This window comes from Myxocyprinus asiaticus, chromosome 38 (genome assembly GCF_019703515.2).
Source record: "Myxocyprinus asiaticus isolate MX2 ecotype Aquarium Trade chromosome 38, UBuf_Myxa_2, whole genome shotgun sequence".
Lineage (NCBI taxonomy): Eukaryota > Metazoa > Chordata > Actinopteri > Cypriniformes > Catostomidae > Myxocyprinus > Myxocyprinus asiaticus.
Genome location: NC_059381.1, coordinates 16,335,277 through 16,353,743, shown reverse-complemented (window position 1 = coordinate 16,353,743; position 18,467 = coordinate 16,335,277). Strand labels below are relative to the sequence as shown.

The window sequence follows — 18,467 nt, the reverse complement described above, 5'->3', positions numbered from 1 at the left end:
CAATTATTTATGTAAAAAAAAATGCAAATGTCTATAATTTCAGAAAATAATATTTCCACAACTATCTGACACTAATTTTGACATTTTGGTGAAATAAAATAAGTATATAAAACCACGAGGAAAAGAAAAAGAAAAAGAAATTAAACTGAACATGGAAAAGAAGTTAAACACTTTTTCTCCTAAATCACATTAAGTACTTTTTTTTATTTTAATTCGCTCCTGAGAGGTTGGATTCAAGGTATCAAACATTTTATTATGGTTCCATAAAATTTGTATAGCTATGAAAAATAAATGACATATGACATATGATGTATGTTATGAAATCCACATGAAATCTACAATATGTACCATATGTATAAAAATACTAATATTATTTACTATCGATCTTATCACTTTTGTTATGGGTAATTAATTTAATTCAGTAATAATTAAAAGAATAAATTGCTGCAAATGACAGAGTGCTGGTTTGAGAACATTAGAAGGTGATGATTTGAAGGACTTTCTTTGTGTCATTTCATGGGAGCAGAAATGCCCAGAGGGCTGTAGGTACAGCCATAAAAAAAAATTATTTGTTTTCTGAGCACATTCAGTGCTTATGTTTCCATCGGACGCCTTTATGGCATCGCAATAATATTTATGTCCAAGACAGATGGTTTCTTTGAGTTACAGCGGGACCATATTTCTGTTCATGTCTTGTGGTTGCACAAAATTCTCCTTGAAAATTTGATCGTTTTTGGATATTTCTAATGGAGCCTGTGCATGGAATTAAGTTTTTAATTTATTGCATTAATGACTGTGGACCATACGGTTTAATTTATTGAATTTCATGAAGAAGAAAAAGAAAACAATATACATTATTTATTAATTTACTGTATGTTATCAACCATTAAAAAATTAAAGCCAGTTGACACATTTAGTAGGTTAAAATTTGTATGAACTTACGTTGTATAATGGAAAAATACACACTACCGGTCAAAAGTTTTGAAACACTTGACTAAAATGTTTCTCATGATCTTAAAAATCTTTTGATCTAAAGGTGTATGCTTAAATGTTTGAAATTAGTTTTGTAGACAAAAATATAATTGTGCCAACATATTAATTTATTTCTTTATAAAACTAAAATTTAATTAAAAAAAAAAGTTTTTGAAATTGATGACTTGGACCAAATAATAAAGAAAAGCAGCCAATAAGTGCCCAACTTAGGTGGGAACTCCTTCAGTACTGTTTTAAAAGCATCCCAGGATGATACCTCAAGAATTTGGTTGAGAAAATGTCAAGAGTACATGTCTGCAAATTCTAGGCAAAGGGTGACTACTTAGAAGATGCTAAAATATAACACAGTTTTGATTTATTTTGGATTTTGTTTAGTCACAACATAATTCCCATAGTTCCATTTATATTATTCCATAGTTTTGATGACTTCACTATTATTTTAAAATGTAAAACAAAATTAAAATAAAGAATGAGTCAGTGTTTCAAAACTTTTGACCGGTAGTGTGTGTGTGTGTATATATATATATATATATATATATATATATATATATATATATATATATATATATATATATATATATATATATATATATATATATCAAAATGCTTTAAAAGTAAAAGTAAAATAGATATAGTATGTCAACATTCCCAAAAGTTTTTTTATGTCAACTACCCAAAAACATTAGCAAACACCAAAGTAAGGTGATTTCTAATATAATAGAAATTAATATGCAGTAGTAATACTCTTTATAGGTCGACCGATATATCGGTTTTGCCAATTAATTTGCACTGATAACAGATTTCTGGAACTATCGGTTATCGAAAAAATCCACACCGATAGTTTTTCCCAGTTGCGTCCAGTGCTAGAGCGGCTGGGAAGGGTCCGCTGTTGTTATACAGTATGAGAGCGGATGTAGAGGCGCAATAAAAACTATCACTTCACTGATGCTTTGTGGTGTTTGTTTTGACACGTGAGACTACATTCTGCATGGAGCACAACCCTTCAGATGCGGATTTTAAACATCAACAACGAAAGGCATGTATACTGTACACTACAGTACACTTTCTCATATCATTATAAAGTAATTAATTTGTTGACTAGATGCTGCATTAGTAGAGAACAGCAGTTTGCCGACTTGGCTGATAGGATGTTAACATTAAAGCTAACCTCAAGCAGTTAGAACAATGTGACAAAAATACACACAAGTCCTACCCAAATGTTTAAATGTCACGATTGTTACCATCTGTTTGCATTAGGTAATATCCAGCTGGTCACGTTAATGCATTCATAAAATTCATAAAGCTATTGACGTGAGAAAGCAAATTAATATCTTCATGCAGCCGAGAGAAATGTATAAACAAATCAGAAACACATCTGATTTCAATTCAATTTTTTTATCCTCACTGTAATACGATGTCTTCAGATCGATAACATTCTTGTGCTAAAAAAGGCTAGACACAGTGCAACAAATACAGTTTAACAGAAAGCAATATGCTTTAGGGATTCAGACAACTAAAATGTGAAAATTCATGAAGTTTCCTCCTGTCCCAATGTTTTGCTTTACATCATTTCTTATAGTCAGAGTCATCAAACTGGAAGGACCAAGTTTGGTTTCAGTTAACTAGTGCTTCACGATCAGTGCTCCAATGATTCAGAGAGAGCCTGAGGGGAAGATACCTTAATTTCCTGCTCAATCTGTGAGTGGTCACTGGGCTTCTTTGAAACAGGGTGAAACTGGTTTGCAGCTCATTGTCTATTACAAAAAGGAGAGATGTTTGCCCATTAGCACCTCTTTGTAGTGACTGCTCAAGGTGTGACACGCAACTTGTCACAGGGGCTGCTGCCCTGTCTTAAGTTTCACTGAAACACACGACAGTTCCAAGAATTCCTGACAATGAAGCACACCCATGTGCATATTCAATATGGTATTTTGATTGCAATACATGTCAGAATATTAAGTAGAGCAGTATATGTACAGTAAAGCACTAAAAGTTTGAGACCATAAGGTGAAAATATTTCTTTCTTAATTTCTTTTATTAGCAATCTGAGTAAAAATTTCAATTGAAAAATTAACATGAATATCAAAATTTGGGGGTATTTCTAATGTCCCTCTTTTGCTTTAATTACAGCATGCATGCAAGGTGGCATAGACTGTACAAAACCTGATGATCCATGTTATTCCAGCATGATTTGAGAATGTTCCAAAGAGCATCTTGTGTGCTTCAGTGGAATCAAGGATATCAGAACTTTGTGCAAAGGAGTTAATATGGTCCATGTAAAAATATTGCTAACATAGTGACCTAGAAATACTGTCGAATCTCAAACATTTCTTCTTAATTTCACAGCATAATGGTTCTTTGCTTTCATAATGTTTCTTTGGTTTCTAAATTTTCCAAAAACCAACTTTGTTTATTTCCAGGTTTAAATTAGATTTTGAATCCCTGATTTTCAATGTAGCCTCAGACTTTTGGACCCAGCTGTTTCTCACTAAACAAAAATCACACAAGTTTTGTTTTTAGCAACTGGTCTTTGGCGAACAGCTCACTCTCAGTTTGACCAGTGCTTGATTGACTAGGGGCTGACACTTTGTCCTGCTTCTAAATGATGACCTGTTACTCCAGATGCCCTCTCATCCCCAGCAATGTTTGCTGCCCTTCGCACGCGATACCACTCCCGGCTGCCAGCACTGCGCTTGTCCGTCTTGATGCTTCACTGCACCCTCTCATCGCATTACTTCTGCTATTCTAACTTTTCCATCAATTATGCACAAGAATAACTGAGGCCTAGCCGCAGCAGATACATAAAAGAGGAGTGGAAGCTTCCATGATTCCACCGTCTGTTAGCATGTTCCCCCCTACCAGTGATACTAGTGCCAGGGCACCAGCGCACAGAGGATTGGCATGGTTGTACTGCCGCAGCACAAGTATAGTTTATGATGTCTCTTCTTGGCATATATCCAGTAAAATCCTTTGGTGTCATGTAATTTAAAAGGTTTTATGACTAGTTCATTTGCTTGGCTTGGAATTAGATGGATCAAGGTACCAGTGTGAAAATGCTAGAAATCAATCATCTTAAACTTAAATTTTGGGTGGAATTCGACTAATAGTTATTTTTCATTGATTGCTAGCAAGATTTGTCATTTTAAATTAAATACAGTCTGAAAGGAAAGCAGTTGCAACCCCTTGATGTGCTGACAAACCCTACTAAGTGTAGCTTACTCCCAAACCCACAGCTGTTTTGTTCAAAACACAAAATGGAAGGAGGTTTGAAAATGGCCTCGTACATACTCATACCGTCTCAAGACCAAATCTAATACTCATATGTCTCTAGACAAAGAAGGAAGAGCAACTAACTCACAGATAATGACAAATATAATAAAAACGTGTCATTTAATCAGTGAAGTGTATACTGAATGTAATTTGATAACTTGCTGTGACCATTACAATACCAAAAAAAAAAAAAAAAATTACTATAGTAATATCAGTCAATTATGCGTAATTACAAGCAACTAACCCTAAATCAAACCCTTACCCTAACCCTATAGTAAGTATATGTTGTTAATTAGTAATAATCAGAAATTACTTCCGAAATTACACTGTAACAAGGACACATTACAATAAAGTGTAACCAATGTCAGTCTATGAAAAGATGCCATCCACTGGGATGTAGCACAATGTTGCCCTCAGGATTGCAACAGTGGTCATCTTGACCTCATTTTCTCCACATTGCGTGTGAAGAAGGTTTGTTAGCCAGACTTGACTCTGAGATCGCAAACAGCAATTAATATTTTATGGGTCCCAATTCTCAAAGCATTTTCAAATTTGTTACAAGGAAATGCTCTACCTCTTATCGCAGACCGATAATCTACAATTAACTGTTCCTCAATCTCATACCAGGTACATGGAAAGAAAAGCTAGATTCCCAGCAATTTTTTTTTTTAGTTTCAGGCTGGAACTAGAAAAGTTATTTTGACATTCATTTGTTTTTCTCCTTGAAAAGAGTAAAAAAAATGTGAAAAAACTTTATCATCAAAAAACAAAACAAACATTACCCTTGTGTTTAAAATGCTGGAAATTTTTAAGCAATTACCAGCCTGATTAAAGTATCTCTGTTTTAATTTATTATTGGGTATACTGGGAATTAACTATTAAAAAATACTGTATTGCATTATTCCTGGATGTTTTGTTACTGTTTTATTTTTTGTTCAAAAATGTAAAATGAAAGTGTCACTTTGTATTTTTTTCTCTGCAAAATTTAATTAAGAATCAGCTTAAACTGCAATATGTTCACAACAATGCAGCTTGGTGGCAAAACTAAAAGATGTCCTTCAACACAGCACAAAATATATTCATCATCCAATATTTAAATTTTAATACCTTGAATGGATGAAATATTTCATGGAAGGCAGCAGCAAAGATTTTTTTCAGTATGAGAAATAATGATTAAAGTATACTTTGGCCCACAATTCCCACAGTTGTGCAAGTTAAAGTTGTTTTAAGGTTTCTGATCAAGTTCAAATATGCTAGACAATTTTTGCAAGCTTTGAAACTTTCTCTCAATTTCCATCTTTTTAATTTCATACTAACTCTTGCAATGTCAGTCCATTTTTATTAGCTTAGCCTGTCGAACAAGTGCTTCCTTCATTATTTCTCATTGCGATTAAATGTGACGTAATGAAGGGCACAAAGAGCAAACTGCTCTGCGCTTTCTCGGCAAAAGAATGTGCAAAGCAGTCATTACCGCATGCTACATTTTCCTCCAATTCTTATCAAGGGGGCTTAGTAAACTTTAGGGTCCTTTCAGGAGCTTAATCAGGTCATTAAGGTCTGAAGCTGATTAATATGAATAGTTGTTGAGGTCGTGGCTCTCTGAGGGAGACACAGAGGGGTGAAGGGTTTCAGAGGAAGTGTTTTGTATCTCTACACAATGGGCCGATGACCTCCTAAGCCCTTTAGTGCCTCACTGTTAATACCTTCAGTCAGGACTTCAAAGACCCCGGCCAAGATATTTCACCACTAAAAAAGCACACAAAGTATGAGCAGCTCAAACATTGAGACCCAAAATGCATCAGTTATCAGCTAAAAGTTCAGAAAGGATGAGAGATCACTGTGATGACTCAAGTGTAAAAACGTAAAATGTACAAAGGATGGGCAAACTTTCATTTAAAAGAACACACATGCCCAGAAATCTCTCTGTGTCCTGTGGGACACAATCATGACAATTTAGTAGCATATCGGTCAGGAATGGGTCACGAATGTCGACTAGTTGTTCAACAATTGGCTAGTTCTTCGTATAGTTTTAGTTTTTAGATTTTTAGTGGCTGTAATTTAATAAGCATGAGCATGCTGTGCATTAGCTGTTAGACAGTTAGCCAAGTAAAACCATCTTGGAAAAGTTTAAAATATCTTTAAGAAACGTGTCATGAGACCCCCGTTGCGCTCCATCCAGTTGTTTTTGAATGCAAGAAAACATCTTATGTTAACTCTCCCTACATGCATTCTTTTTGGACCAGTTGAACCCAAAACCAGTTTAATTATTCAGATCTTCCTAAAGACATCATTCAAGGCAACCCACCATCAAGTCTATTTGAAAATATGTAGCTTTGCACATCCCTAGTATCAGCAGTATGCTGAACGGGGTTAGAGGGACAGGGCCAGGCACCACTCTGTGTGCTAAGGGTCATCAAACAGCAGGATGTTCTAGTTTCCCAACAGGAGAACTTTCTTTCAGCTGGAATGTTTCTCTGATACCCCAAGTCTTTTGAGAGTGCCAGCAGACCGTCACACAGCCCTAGAGAGTTAATCAGGATGGGATATTATTGTGGGGGTCGAACCGAGAGGCCTGTGGTTCCCATCTGTAACTCTTTTTATTCTTTAGTCAAGAGTCTACCATATCCAAATATGGGTCTTGCCTCTCTGTTGCGCCTGTCCATATTTCTTTATAGAAGCCTTGCTGTATGCTCTTCCTCTGTGTAAAAGCCTAAATTTTTTAAATACTGGCAAGGGTCCACTAATAAAGGAACAATGGCACCCTTTCACGTGGGCTGGGTACTTGTTGGGAGAAGACCGAGGTCCTCAGACCAGTCAATATTTGGACATTATTTTTTCTTCCAGACATTTAAAATCCAAGCAGAACCGAGCAGTAGGAGGCCAGGAGTGCCAGTGAGGGAAAAGGAGGGTAAACACACAGAACAATACAAACTGAACACCACACAATACCACTGAACAGCTATCACAATATCAACTGGCCACAAACCGCAAACCATGGGCTTTGTTTTTAAAGTGGGGATTAAAATTGAGCCAGCACAAAAAAGAAACCATTTGAGGTCATATTGCCCGGTGCTCCCAAGCTGGAGGTGAAAAAGAGAAGGCTTTACAGAGGGTCCATGACATTTCCCATTTATGTAGGGAAGAGATGAGCCGAGAAGGACAACTGAGAAATTGTTTAACTGTGAAATATTAAAAAAATGGCTAAAGAAACAACATTTCAAATCTAAAGAAACCACGGTTACTATTCACTACAACACCTGACTGAGAAAGCTTCAAAAACTGTTGGAAAAAGTGCCATTTGATATTTGAAAGGCATTATCAGTGATTAAAACAGGACTCTGAAATGACTCCGTCAGAATGCTGAAATCCCTCTCCCCAGTTGTTAGGTCCATTCGACAGACCTCTTTAATGGACAGCAGTATCAGCTTCCATAGCACCACATACACAAACACCCATAAGATTATGGGAGGAATTCAATACTGATTCCTGGCTGATCCAACCTATCAACAACAAATAAACAGGTTTCATTTTCAACACAAGACTATTTTAGTTTAAAACAAATTCCAGTAACAATAGCTAAATAATAATGAAAAATGAGTACATTTGTAATTAATGTACATAGTATATCTGGATTACTTGAAATCTTCACTTGCACAGAAAAACACAGAGTAACAAACAACGAAAAAAGAAGGATATACGGAAAAGGAAAAAATAAGTTTTCTATCTCATGCCAATCCAGTATAATTCCTCAGAAAGAACACGTCTCAAACCAAGAAATGACTAATCTGAGACTGAGCTGGGAAACTTCAGAGAAAATGCGCCAACTTGAATTGAATTTGTAATTGCAAGTGGCGTAGTCCACATTTGAAAAAAAAAAAAAAGCCCCAAAACCCAGTGAAGCTTGTAAGACCACCATATGTAGAGCAAGACAGAGGCTTACATTTGAATGGGTGCACTGCAAATCTCAGGCCAAAAACTAAAGAACCATTCCCCCTAAATCCTCTAAAGAATCTCTATAGACACTGCCGTACTCGCTCATGTGAAAATACTCGCAATCACTCAGTATGCTCATCGCTGCTCTAAAGTGCAACTCCTATGCTTGCGAAAAACGATTAAGAGATAATTCTGCTGCACAATTAGAGAAAAAAATTAATAAACAATTGTTTCTTGTTATTAAAAATAGGCATTTGTCACTAAGCTATTTAGAACTTCAATTAAAGCTCTAATGTATGCAATCTTTCTGCCACTGAGTCATGAATATTTCTAAATCTTGAAGTTGAACTTTTGCACAGCTGTCTCTAATGTTCGTAATTTAGGCATGTTAATGAGCGATATTAAGAGAGGAAGATGCAGCTATTTAAAACAACAGAATGAACTGATCGAACCGATATTAGTACCGCCTATGTAAAATGCTAAACAACTAAACAATTGATTTTTCTAGTGCTCAAAAAATGCACAGTTCTAAATTAAGGTTTCAACTGAGTAAACACCCTGATCTCAACAGATCGATGCACAAAAACATCCTGATCTGCAGTAATGTAAGCTGCCAAGGAGGTAAGTTGTTTTGGGGTTTATGACTGACACATTGCTAGATTCAAGGCCCCAAGGTCCAGATAAAGAGTGCTGCTACATTATACAGCAATGCCCGATTTGAATTAGGCCATTGGGTGAGTGCATGAATGTGAATGAGAGATACTCATTTGGACTAACTCATTTATTTGCTAGAGGGGCCTCATTTTGCCCAGACAAAACCTAGGCAGGGAGCCTCTATCACACACATACACATATTCACGATTGCACAAACACACTCTCTGCCAAGCTATAGAGGCAGGGCTCGCCCTCAGATTCACCCTAACCAGGGCTCAATACTGTCCGATGATGGTTAACCACAGCCTTGGGCTGTTATCACTGAACGTGTGACCCCTGCATGCGTTTGTCTCTCATAAGCATGCACCCAACAGGGCATCAGCCACTCCTGAAATGCTTCTATGGGTTTGACCCATTGTGTAAACCCAGCATGGGGTTGGGGTGCAGGGCAGAGAGAAAGCCCCATGGCAACTGAAGAGGGACAACTGAGAATGGGGATGAGCTGACAGGCAACTCTGGAGTTCCAGCAAAGCGTGGGATACAGTGAGCCTGATATTAGGATACAAATCATCCGTCTAAATATGATGATGGTTCTTCTTATAAATGGGTTAACTGTTATGAAGTTGTTAGCGTATTATTCTTATATATACACCGATCAGCCACAACATTAAAACCACCTGCCTAATATTGTGTAGGTCCCCCTCGTGCTGCCAAAACAGCACCAACCTGCATCTCAGAATAGCATTCTGAGATTCTTCTCACCACAATTGTACAGAGCGGTTATCTGAGTTACCATAGACTTTGTCAGTTCGAACCAGTCTGGCCATTCTCTGTTGACCTCTCTCATCAACTAGGCATTTCTGTCCGCAGAACTGCCACTGACTGGATGTTTTTTGTTTTTGGCTCTATTCTGAGCAAATTCTAGAGACTGTTGTGTGTGAAAATCCCAGGAGATCAGCAGTTACAGAAATATTCAAACCAGCCCATCTGGCACCAACAATCATGCCACAGTCCAAATTACTGAGATCACATTTTTTCCCCATTCTGGTGGTTGATGCGAACATTAACTGAAGCTCCTGACCCGTACCAGCATGATTTTATGCACTGCACTGCTGCCACACGATTGGCTGATTAAATAATCGCATGGATGATTATTGGTGCCAGACTGGCTGGTTTGAGTATTTCTGTAACTACTGATCTCCTGGGATTTTCACGTTTCAGGTGGTTTTAATGTTGTGGCTGATCGGTGTATATATATTAAGAATAATAACTGTTTATCCGAAAATACTCCAGCTGTTACATTACACACCCTAAATATTTACAGACATTAAACCAACTTATTCTTTAGCTCAAATTCAGCCAGAATAGCACTATTCATTGCCCAGGAACATTGTATTAACTTAGTACAAAGTTTCTAAAAAACATAATTAAAATGGTCACTAGCTCTGAAACATTTTCAGCATCACATTTTATGAATGCCTCATAATGAATATGCGCAGACAAAGTTCTTTAGTTTCTAATTGTTTTTAGTAATTGTCTTCCATAATTTTAAAGGAGTACAATTCTATGTCAATTCCCTATTCCTTCTGAGGCATTTATAAAATGCGTGGATTTATAAAATGCCTCAGCGCTAAAAACAATTATATTTACTGTATTTCTAATGTTGTTTCTGAAGGGCAATGTCTAGGACAAGCTGGTGGGGTCTGAATTGCACAGATAATGACTTTTTACTTTTAAGAGCTTGTCTAACTCCCAAAAAAGAAAATCTTCTCAGCTAAATCATGCCTAAATTAATCTTTATTTACACACATACAAATATATATATATATATATATATATATATATATATATATATACACACACACACACACACTACCGGTCAAAAGATTTGAAACACTTACTCATTCTTTATTATATATTTTTTTTCTTCACATTTTAGAATAATAATAAAGTCATCAAAACTATGGAATATCATAAATGGAACTATGGGAATTATGTTGTGACTAAAAAAATCCAAAATAAATCAAAACTGTGTTATATTTTAGCATCTTCAAAGTAGTCACCTTTTGCCTAGACACGTACTCTTGACATTTTCACAACCAACTTCTTGAGGTATCACCCTGGGATGCTTTTTAAACAGTATTGAAGGAGTTCCCATCTATACTGGGCACTTATTGGCTGCTTTTCTTTATTATTATTATTATTATTATTTTATTATAAAATATAATTTTTTAAAATAAATTAATATGGTGGCACAATTATATTTTTGTCTACAAAACTAATTTCAAACATTTAAGCATACACCTTCAGATCAAAAGATTTTTAAGATCATGAGAAACATTTCAGTCAAGTGTTTCAAAACTTTTGACCGGTAGTGTGAATACATACATATATACATACATATATACATACATACATACATATATATATATATATATATATATATATATATATATATATATATATATATATATATACACATATATACATACATACATACATACACATACAGTATATATATATATATTCGTTAACAGTCAGATACACCAGAAAGCACATTTTTAGCTTTGTGCTAAATAACTCTATGATAGCAAATGCAGAGAGATAATTTGATAACTATTTGCGCCTCATTTCTTTTTAAAGTTCCGAGCGCTGTTTCTTGCCACTGTGGTAATTTCTTTATCACAAGCATTGAGTTTTGCGAATACACTGTGAAATAACGCTGTCAAGTGTGTCCATCGCACTATAGATGTGCGCGGCGTGCATTCTATAAGAAGTTTCGTGCTTACAATACGTGTTTGTTGAGGCTGATGATACAGCAATGAAACTTATTCAAAGGATTCGGAAGGCTTGAGGAGCCTGTTCGGTTCGGAACCGTTCGGTTCGCTCGCTCGGTATTCTACGCACAATTGCGCTTTCCTGATCGTAAAAGAGGGCTGCTTAATGACAGACTAGGAACAAGTAAAACCACTGGTGTAACCATGTTCACTGCTAAAGTAAACTCACCTTGGGTTTGTTCGGTTCCAGTAGACAGCATAGCGATCCGCCACAACCTTAGATGCCGGATCCAGGCCCAACACAGACATCCACAGGCTGATAAACACCAAATAAAACATTTCCACCTGCGGCATTTCTGAAAGTTTCAGTTCTGAGTGATTGAGAACTGCGACTGATCAGGCCGAAAGGTTCTTCACGTCAGTTTTTGTTGAATATCCCCACGTGTGAAATGTATTCTCTTTAAACAGCTACTTAAATTATGCGTCTTTTACTCTACAAAAAGGTGACGACAGTTCTATTCAGCCGCAAAGCAAGGATTGATAAAGTCCTTCAGAGTGTCACAGTTACTTGTAAATGATAAGAAACAGACTAAGATAAAAATCTAAGAATGACAGGGGCAGGTTAATATGTTCACTGTCTGTCAATAGTCCATTCCGAGAATGCATTCATCTCAAGCGCATCCTCTCTCGCGATTTATCGCACAGCCAGAAAGAGTTATTTTACAGCAGAAAATAATAAATATAATATGTAGACAATTTCAGGTCCTTGAATGTTTTTTCACTTCCCATTCCACAACCCGACAGATTCTCAGCGCAGAACAGCAAGGTTTAAGAGCCGGTAACTGTAGTTAGTTTGAGTTAATCAAAACAACAGCGAATGTCCATTGGCACATCATTCTCCAACATGTGAACGAAGACGTGCGCTCTGTTCGAATAGTCAGACTTTGACGTTTATAAACAGAATATAGACGCTGTCCTGTTGCGTAGTCTCCAGAATGTCAGGGTTGAGTGAGCCGACTATTACCAAACTACCTTTGAGAACGAACTGCGATGAATACAAACAAACAAACAAACGCCTCAAGTCTAAATTAGTATGTTCTGTTGTATTCACGATTAAATGGTGAGACAGTCCACAACAGTAACGTTCCGGGCAGTAGAGTTGGTTAGAGTGAATGAGCCATGCTCTCTCTCTCTCTCTCTCTCTCTCTCTCTCTCTCTCTCTCTCTCTCTCTCTCTCTCTCTCTCTCTCTCTCTCTCTCTCTCTCTCATTGGATTGCATTTTGAACGATGGGCGTCTTGGTTACTAAAACCACAACCCGCCTCCAAAGGTCCAGCTTTTTTTTTTTTTTTTTTTGTACGGTGGGTTAATTCTCAAGACAGAATAAATTCCCAGGGCCAAGGTCCCTTGAATGATTTCTGCGTCCTTAAAATACCTACGAGTATTTATAACATTTCTAGAAATATTGCGAGCCAACTGATATTGTATCAAGTGCGTTTGTACTTCTAGGGGCAGTTCACACCGAGCGCGTCCTTGAGCTAAACGACGCAACGCCACGAACGCAACAGTTGCATTTCTTTTCAGCTTGAAGCAGCGCTGCAAAAAATTGCGAGGAACGTCGTTAAAAACAGGTGTGAACGGCCCCTGATTATGAACATTTAATTTATATATATATACTGTATAGCCTATTAGTTAACGTGTGTCATTATCGTCCGCGTAGACAGATTAACTAAAGCGAGAACTAAAGGGGACTTTCGTATTTATTGCTAAATTACGTTATAAGAAGGGCTCAAATGAAAGGAAAACTTGCTGTGATATTGGGTGGTTCGTCTGTTTTGCTTTTTGAGATATAGATGCACATTTCCTCAAAATTAAAACGGTTCCCAGTCATTCTCATCTCAAGCAAATATAGAGTTCTGATGAACAGTTGACTTTGCTCTATTTGCAGACCTTAAAAGCCCTAATACGCCCCGTAGTGGAGCGACTGAAAACAGATCGAGAGAACACGTGGGCACAAAAGTGTTCAGTATGTCAAGGCTGGAGGATGCTTGCATTGATTCACTTTAACACCTAGCTTTCTTGTCCTCTCATATGTGTGCAACTACCTAGAATAACATGCTTTGACATGTAGTTTCTAATGTAAGAGGTCTAATGCAGGCTGTGTTTTTGGACTTCACTGTCTCTGGCTTTGAGAATGTGCCCTGTAATATGCTACACCAACAATCCTAATGGTATATTGTGCCACTGTTAATCGCCTCATCTCAGACAAAAGAGCTTTTTTAAACTAGGGTCAGAGTGCATCAACATGCAGCTACAATCTCATCGTCGCATGATCGCATCCTCCTGCCTCATCTCATTTTCCTGCATCTGCGTCAGAACTACACACACAGACATCAAATTGCAAAGTGTTTTAGTTTAAGAAAGTCTCTTTTCAAATTATTATTACAATAATTGCAACATAATTATTACACACACACAAATACCCTCCTGAGACCCGAGCGTGACTGCTGTGTGCATTTTCCATTTCCCTTTTTGATTTGTAACTAGTAGCACCTAATAAAAATGCAAAGCAAAAAAAAAAAAAAAAATCTAGAGCAAATCATTTTCCTTAAAATTGATGGCAACATATGTGGACAGCGGGACTAAGTTGTGAAATTTTAAATAATTCCAAGCTATAGAAAGTCAGATTTTTAAAATCAAATGTCAATTATGTTTCCATGATTGTTGGTCATGGAAAAACATGATTCCGGTTTTTGAGACGTTACAGACATTACATCAGAAATTAGCATAATTAATTCTGATTCAAAGTAATTGCCAGCATCATCCAATCACTGCCAACAATTTTAAAATAAGTGTATTTAAATAAATTTAAACATCAACCATGTTGAGTGGTTGAAACATCATTTGCAGCGTGAGTGAATGCACTTAGCTGCATAGGAAAGTTATAGGATGCTCCCTTGCTTACTATTTAGTGAATGACTTAACCTCCAGTGTGCTGTCTGTCTGCACTGGTCTCAGAACAGTTTGAAATGCACCTTATTTTTATCCTAACTCCATATAAAGCCTCAGTGTGATAACTGATAATGCACAATAAATATAAGATTTCTAAGGAAAAAATGCATTAATATACACATTAGTGCATATTGTGTTTCACTGACGTGCACAGAACGGGGGCAGCAGGGGCGCAAGCCCTTTTTTTTGGTCGTCCAGAAAAAAGGGAGAAATTTAAATAATTAAATTAAATTAGTTAAATAAATAAAAAATTATTTAAAAACTGATTTCTTTGTAAGCAAAAAATGCAGTTTTGAATTCGCCCCGGAACATCCAAGTGCCGTTACCTCAGATGAGTAACAGGTCAGATATAAAGTCCACTCCATGTATTGTGTTGAAAGTTCATCAAAAGAATAATACTCGATTGCTACCGCATTTCCGGCATCGCGTACCACTAGTATAGACAGATTTATTCATTATAATTTGAGCGATTATAATGGGAGCGTTGCGTTGCTTTCAGTGATACAAATTAAATTAGTCTTTTATAGAATATTGACATAAACTGAAGGAGCTGTCAGGTTCAGCCAAAGAAGTTTGGTTTTGTTGAAACTAATAAGCCATTAGACTAATCACTTTAAGAAAAATAACATTAGGCTACCACAGTACCGCAGCTCCCTATACGCATATTACGCAGTCTGCATAGGGCACCAACTCCCTAGTGGGGCACTAGAAGCTCCACTGGCTGCCCTTACTCGCATGTTATACGTTATTCAAGGACTCTGTAGCATTTGCAGAACATGTTTGATCATGTTCATATTTCATGATACTGTCATGGTACTCCAAGGTACTTTAAAAAAATACCATGGTTTTACTATGACACATGTCATAAACATGGGGTTATCACAGACCATGTCTGAAAATAAATAAATAAATGTATTACCAGGGTGCTTTTTGTGAGAAATATAACAGAATAGGATATTATTTGTGATAAAGGAAAAATTGAAAAAAATGATGTACAGTATATACTCTATATACAAGAAAATGGTTAAATACACAAAAAGCAAAGAAATTAGTTAAATATTTATAATTACTACTCATTCAAAAAAAAATATATATATATATATATAAAAAAAAAAAAAAAAATCAGTGCCCTTTTTATCCTTCCTCCCCTGTCCCTGCTAAGGTCTGTGCACATCACTGTTGTGTTTAGCAGCTTGGCTTTTTGCGATAAATAACTCAAATTTTAAAAATGGCATATTAGATGAAACTAGCGACTCTAATCTTTTGACTCAAAATGGTTTCAGTATAAACACTTAATTAGGTTTCTTACTAGATGTAGCTTTGTTGGCATTTCTCCCAAACACAAACTCCGCTGTGATCGGTGTCATGTTGTTTTGTCACATGACTCCATCCGTCGAAAATGTAACCCTTTTCTGACAGCCCACAGTCTTCTGAACTCAGATCAGTCGGTTTAAAGTTATTTAAATGATGCATTGCGTATAGCGAAGCCAAAATACAATGTCCACGCATGTGTATGTGGGGTCGCATGAAGATATACAATATATATAAAATAACAAATGTTAATTTCCTAGTTTTTCCTTTGCAGTCTAAAGTATCCTTTCCTGCTCTCATCCCTTCCTTCATTCCCATTATTCCGGAGGCCTCAATATCTCTCTCTCCATCATATAGCCCACTAAACAAATTCTTGGAAGAACAAATGTTTATCTCCCACGGTCAATCTATTTATTTCTCTGTATTTAAGAGCCTGGTCTTGAGCAGTTAGGCCTGAAACCCAAATATAACCGCCTCCAGCTGGACCATCTGATCAATAGTCTTTCATGTGGAACAGCAACATATATACATGTGCATTTAATCAGCGACAGCAGAGAAGAGCTTTTCATAAACAAAGAGAAAAATATTGAAGAAAATGAAGATATTTATATGGAAAGTGAGAAAGCAAGAAGTTCTCACCAATATCGTGGACCAAATATTTAATTACTGATTAGCAATAGATATAATCACTAATGATGTCTGTGATGATATCCCTGTCATAATAAGGAAAACTTAGTGGTTTCTGTAAGAGAAATAAAATGGTCTCTTTAATATGGCCATAGTTGTGATGAAGAGTGAAAGTGCAAACATTCATTTAATTAACCATGATAAATGTTTAATAGATTATCCATTAGCAGTTTATCACCACTCGTGTGGCATCTTGTAAATGGCTGCTTAAAATAAAACATGAACCGAATCATCCAATTACTTCAAAATGAGAGAGAAAAAAACTTTATTTCATCCACACAGTAAGTGTAATTAGATGATAAAGACCTAATAACGAGAGGTTATTTTCAGATTCATGGAGATAATTCTACCCTGTCTATACTGAGACCAAATTTCTGGCAAAGTAAGTCTGAAAGTTGTGCTTGTTTAAACGTGATTTATTTGAGTAGCGTGCAAATGTGGTGCACTACCTGACCTCTCTTATCTCTAGATGACCTGTAGTTCACACACATTGTGCTTCTAATACTCTTCAGCAGGATGGATGGAGCTAAACACATGTTCTTCAGTGACAGGCATATCCCTACAGCAGGGTACCAAATCCCCCAGACCCATAGAACCTTCTCTGTTCAAGCTCATTGTACAAAACAAGATCTGCTGACATTGGAATGCCAATGTATCAGGTTCCAGGAATGAGGAAGCGGGAGACAGTGAATCCAACTCAAAGGTAAATTTATTCACACTCAAACAACGCACTTTTCAGCGGAACAGTTCTGTAACACACACACACACACAGCTCTGAAGCTCGGCTTTCTCTCCCTCACTCTGAGGTCTGGCCCCTTTCATTTCCCCCATCTCTCACTGTGAACAAAGAAACAGCAATTACCAGCAATTCATCTCAGGTGAAAACCCTTACCGCTTCCTCCCTCCCCAGATGAACGTTCAACCACGCCCTCGCCTCCACATCCAACTATTCCAAAATGGTTTTAAGTTACTGTGGAGACTGACTGCATGTCTCTGTTCATATACGTGACAGTATAGGAGGAGAAAGGGAAGATCTTGCTGCTCCGGGACTCTCACCGGATAGAGCCGGATCAGAACAAGACCCAAACAAGATTCATTCACTCAGTTACAATCTTATCACTTATCAGTTTCAGCTAACTTCATTCATGTAATCTTCTTCCCTGAACAAATTTTCAGATAACAGTCTAACAGATAAAGAAGTGCACGTCAGGAGGTATTATAGACATTCCTTTCAGCATACTCTAAATACATCCTCGGGGACTTTCTGATGTAGATTAGACTAGACTAGGCAGCAAAAAGAAAATAAACCTTGATGTAACATTGGGCAACTAATGAGACATGTAAAAGCTTATTTATAAAAATACAGTTGGGATCAAAGGCCTGGGTGCATATTGAAAATGTAGGATTTATGATCTAATTTAAACCTGGAAATTAACAGAAAGTTGTAGGATTTTAAAACAAAGAAGTTGCAGTATGAACAAAATGAATGAGAAATGAAGATTCTGCACTGTTTCTTTGGTCACTAATGAAATATAGGTAAATGTTACATTGAGCATGTAAACTCCTTTTTACAATAGGTCAGATGCTCTGGCTTTTGGAACAGGAACTAAAAACGAAATGTTTTTCATTTTTACCGTTCTGAGCAGAAACCGGTTCCAGCATTCCCTAGCCTCCTTTCCAAATGGTAATCGGTTAGAACGAAATAAAAAAACCGTTAATAACGTTCTTTTTAAAATAACAGTACTCTGTGCTAAGGGTGGGTGATATACCAGTTGCAGTTTTTCCAGATCTCATAAGAGAAGCAAGGCACCTGTTTAAAAAAATAAATTAAA

General features: G+C 36.7%; 1 protein-coding gene across 1 annotated transcript in view; it reads right to left on the bottom strand.

The window, feature by feature from the left end:
• Positions 1-12,798, bottom strand: part of LOC127429220 (ephrin-A5-like) — a 69,302-nt gene extending 56,504 nt beyond the window's left edge. Inside the window, exon 1 of the mRNA XM_051678108.1 lies at positions 11,857-12,798. Within this exon, the coding sequence (XP_051534068.1) occupies positions 11,857-11,981 (125 nt within the window). The 5' untranslated portion in view covers positions 11,982-12,798. The remainder of the gene's footprint in view (positions 1-11,856) is intronic.
• Positions 12,799-18,467: the final 5,669 nt, after the last annotated feature.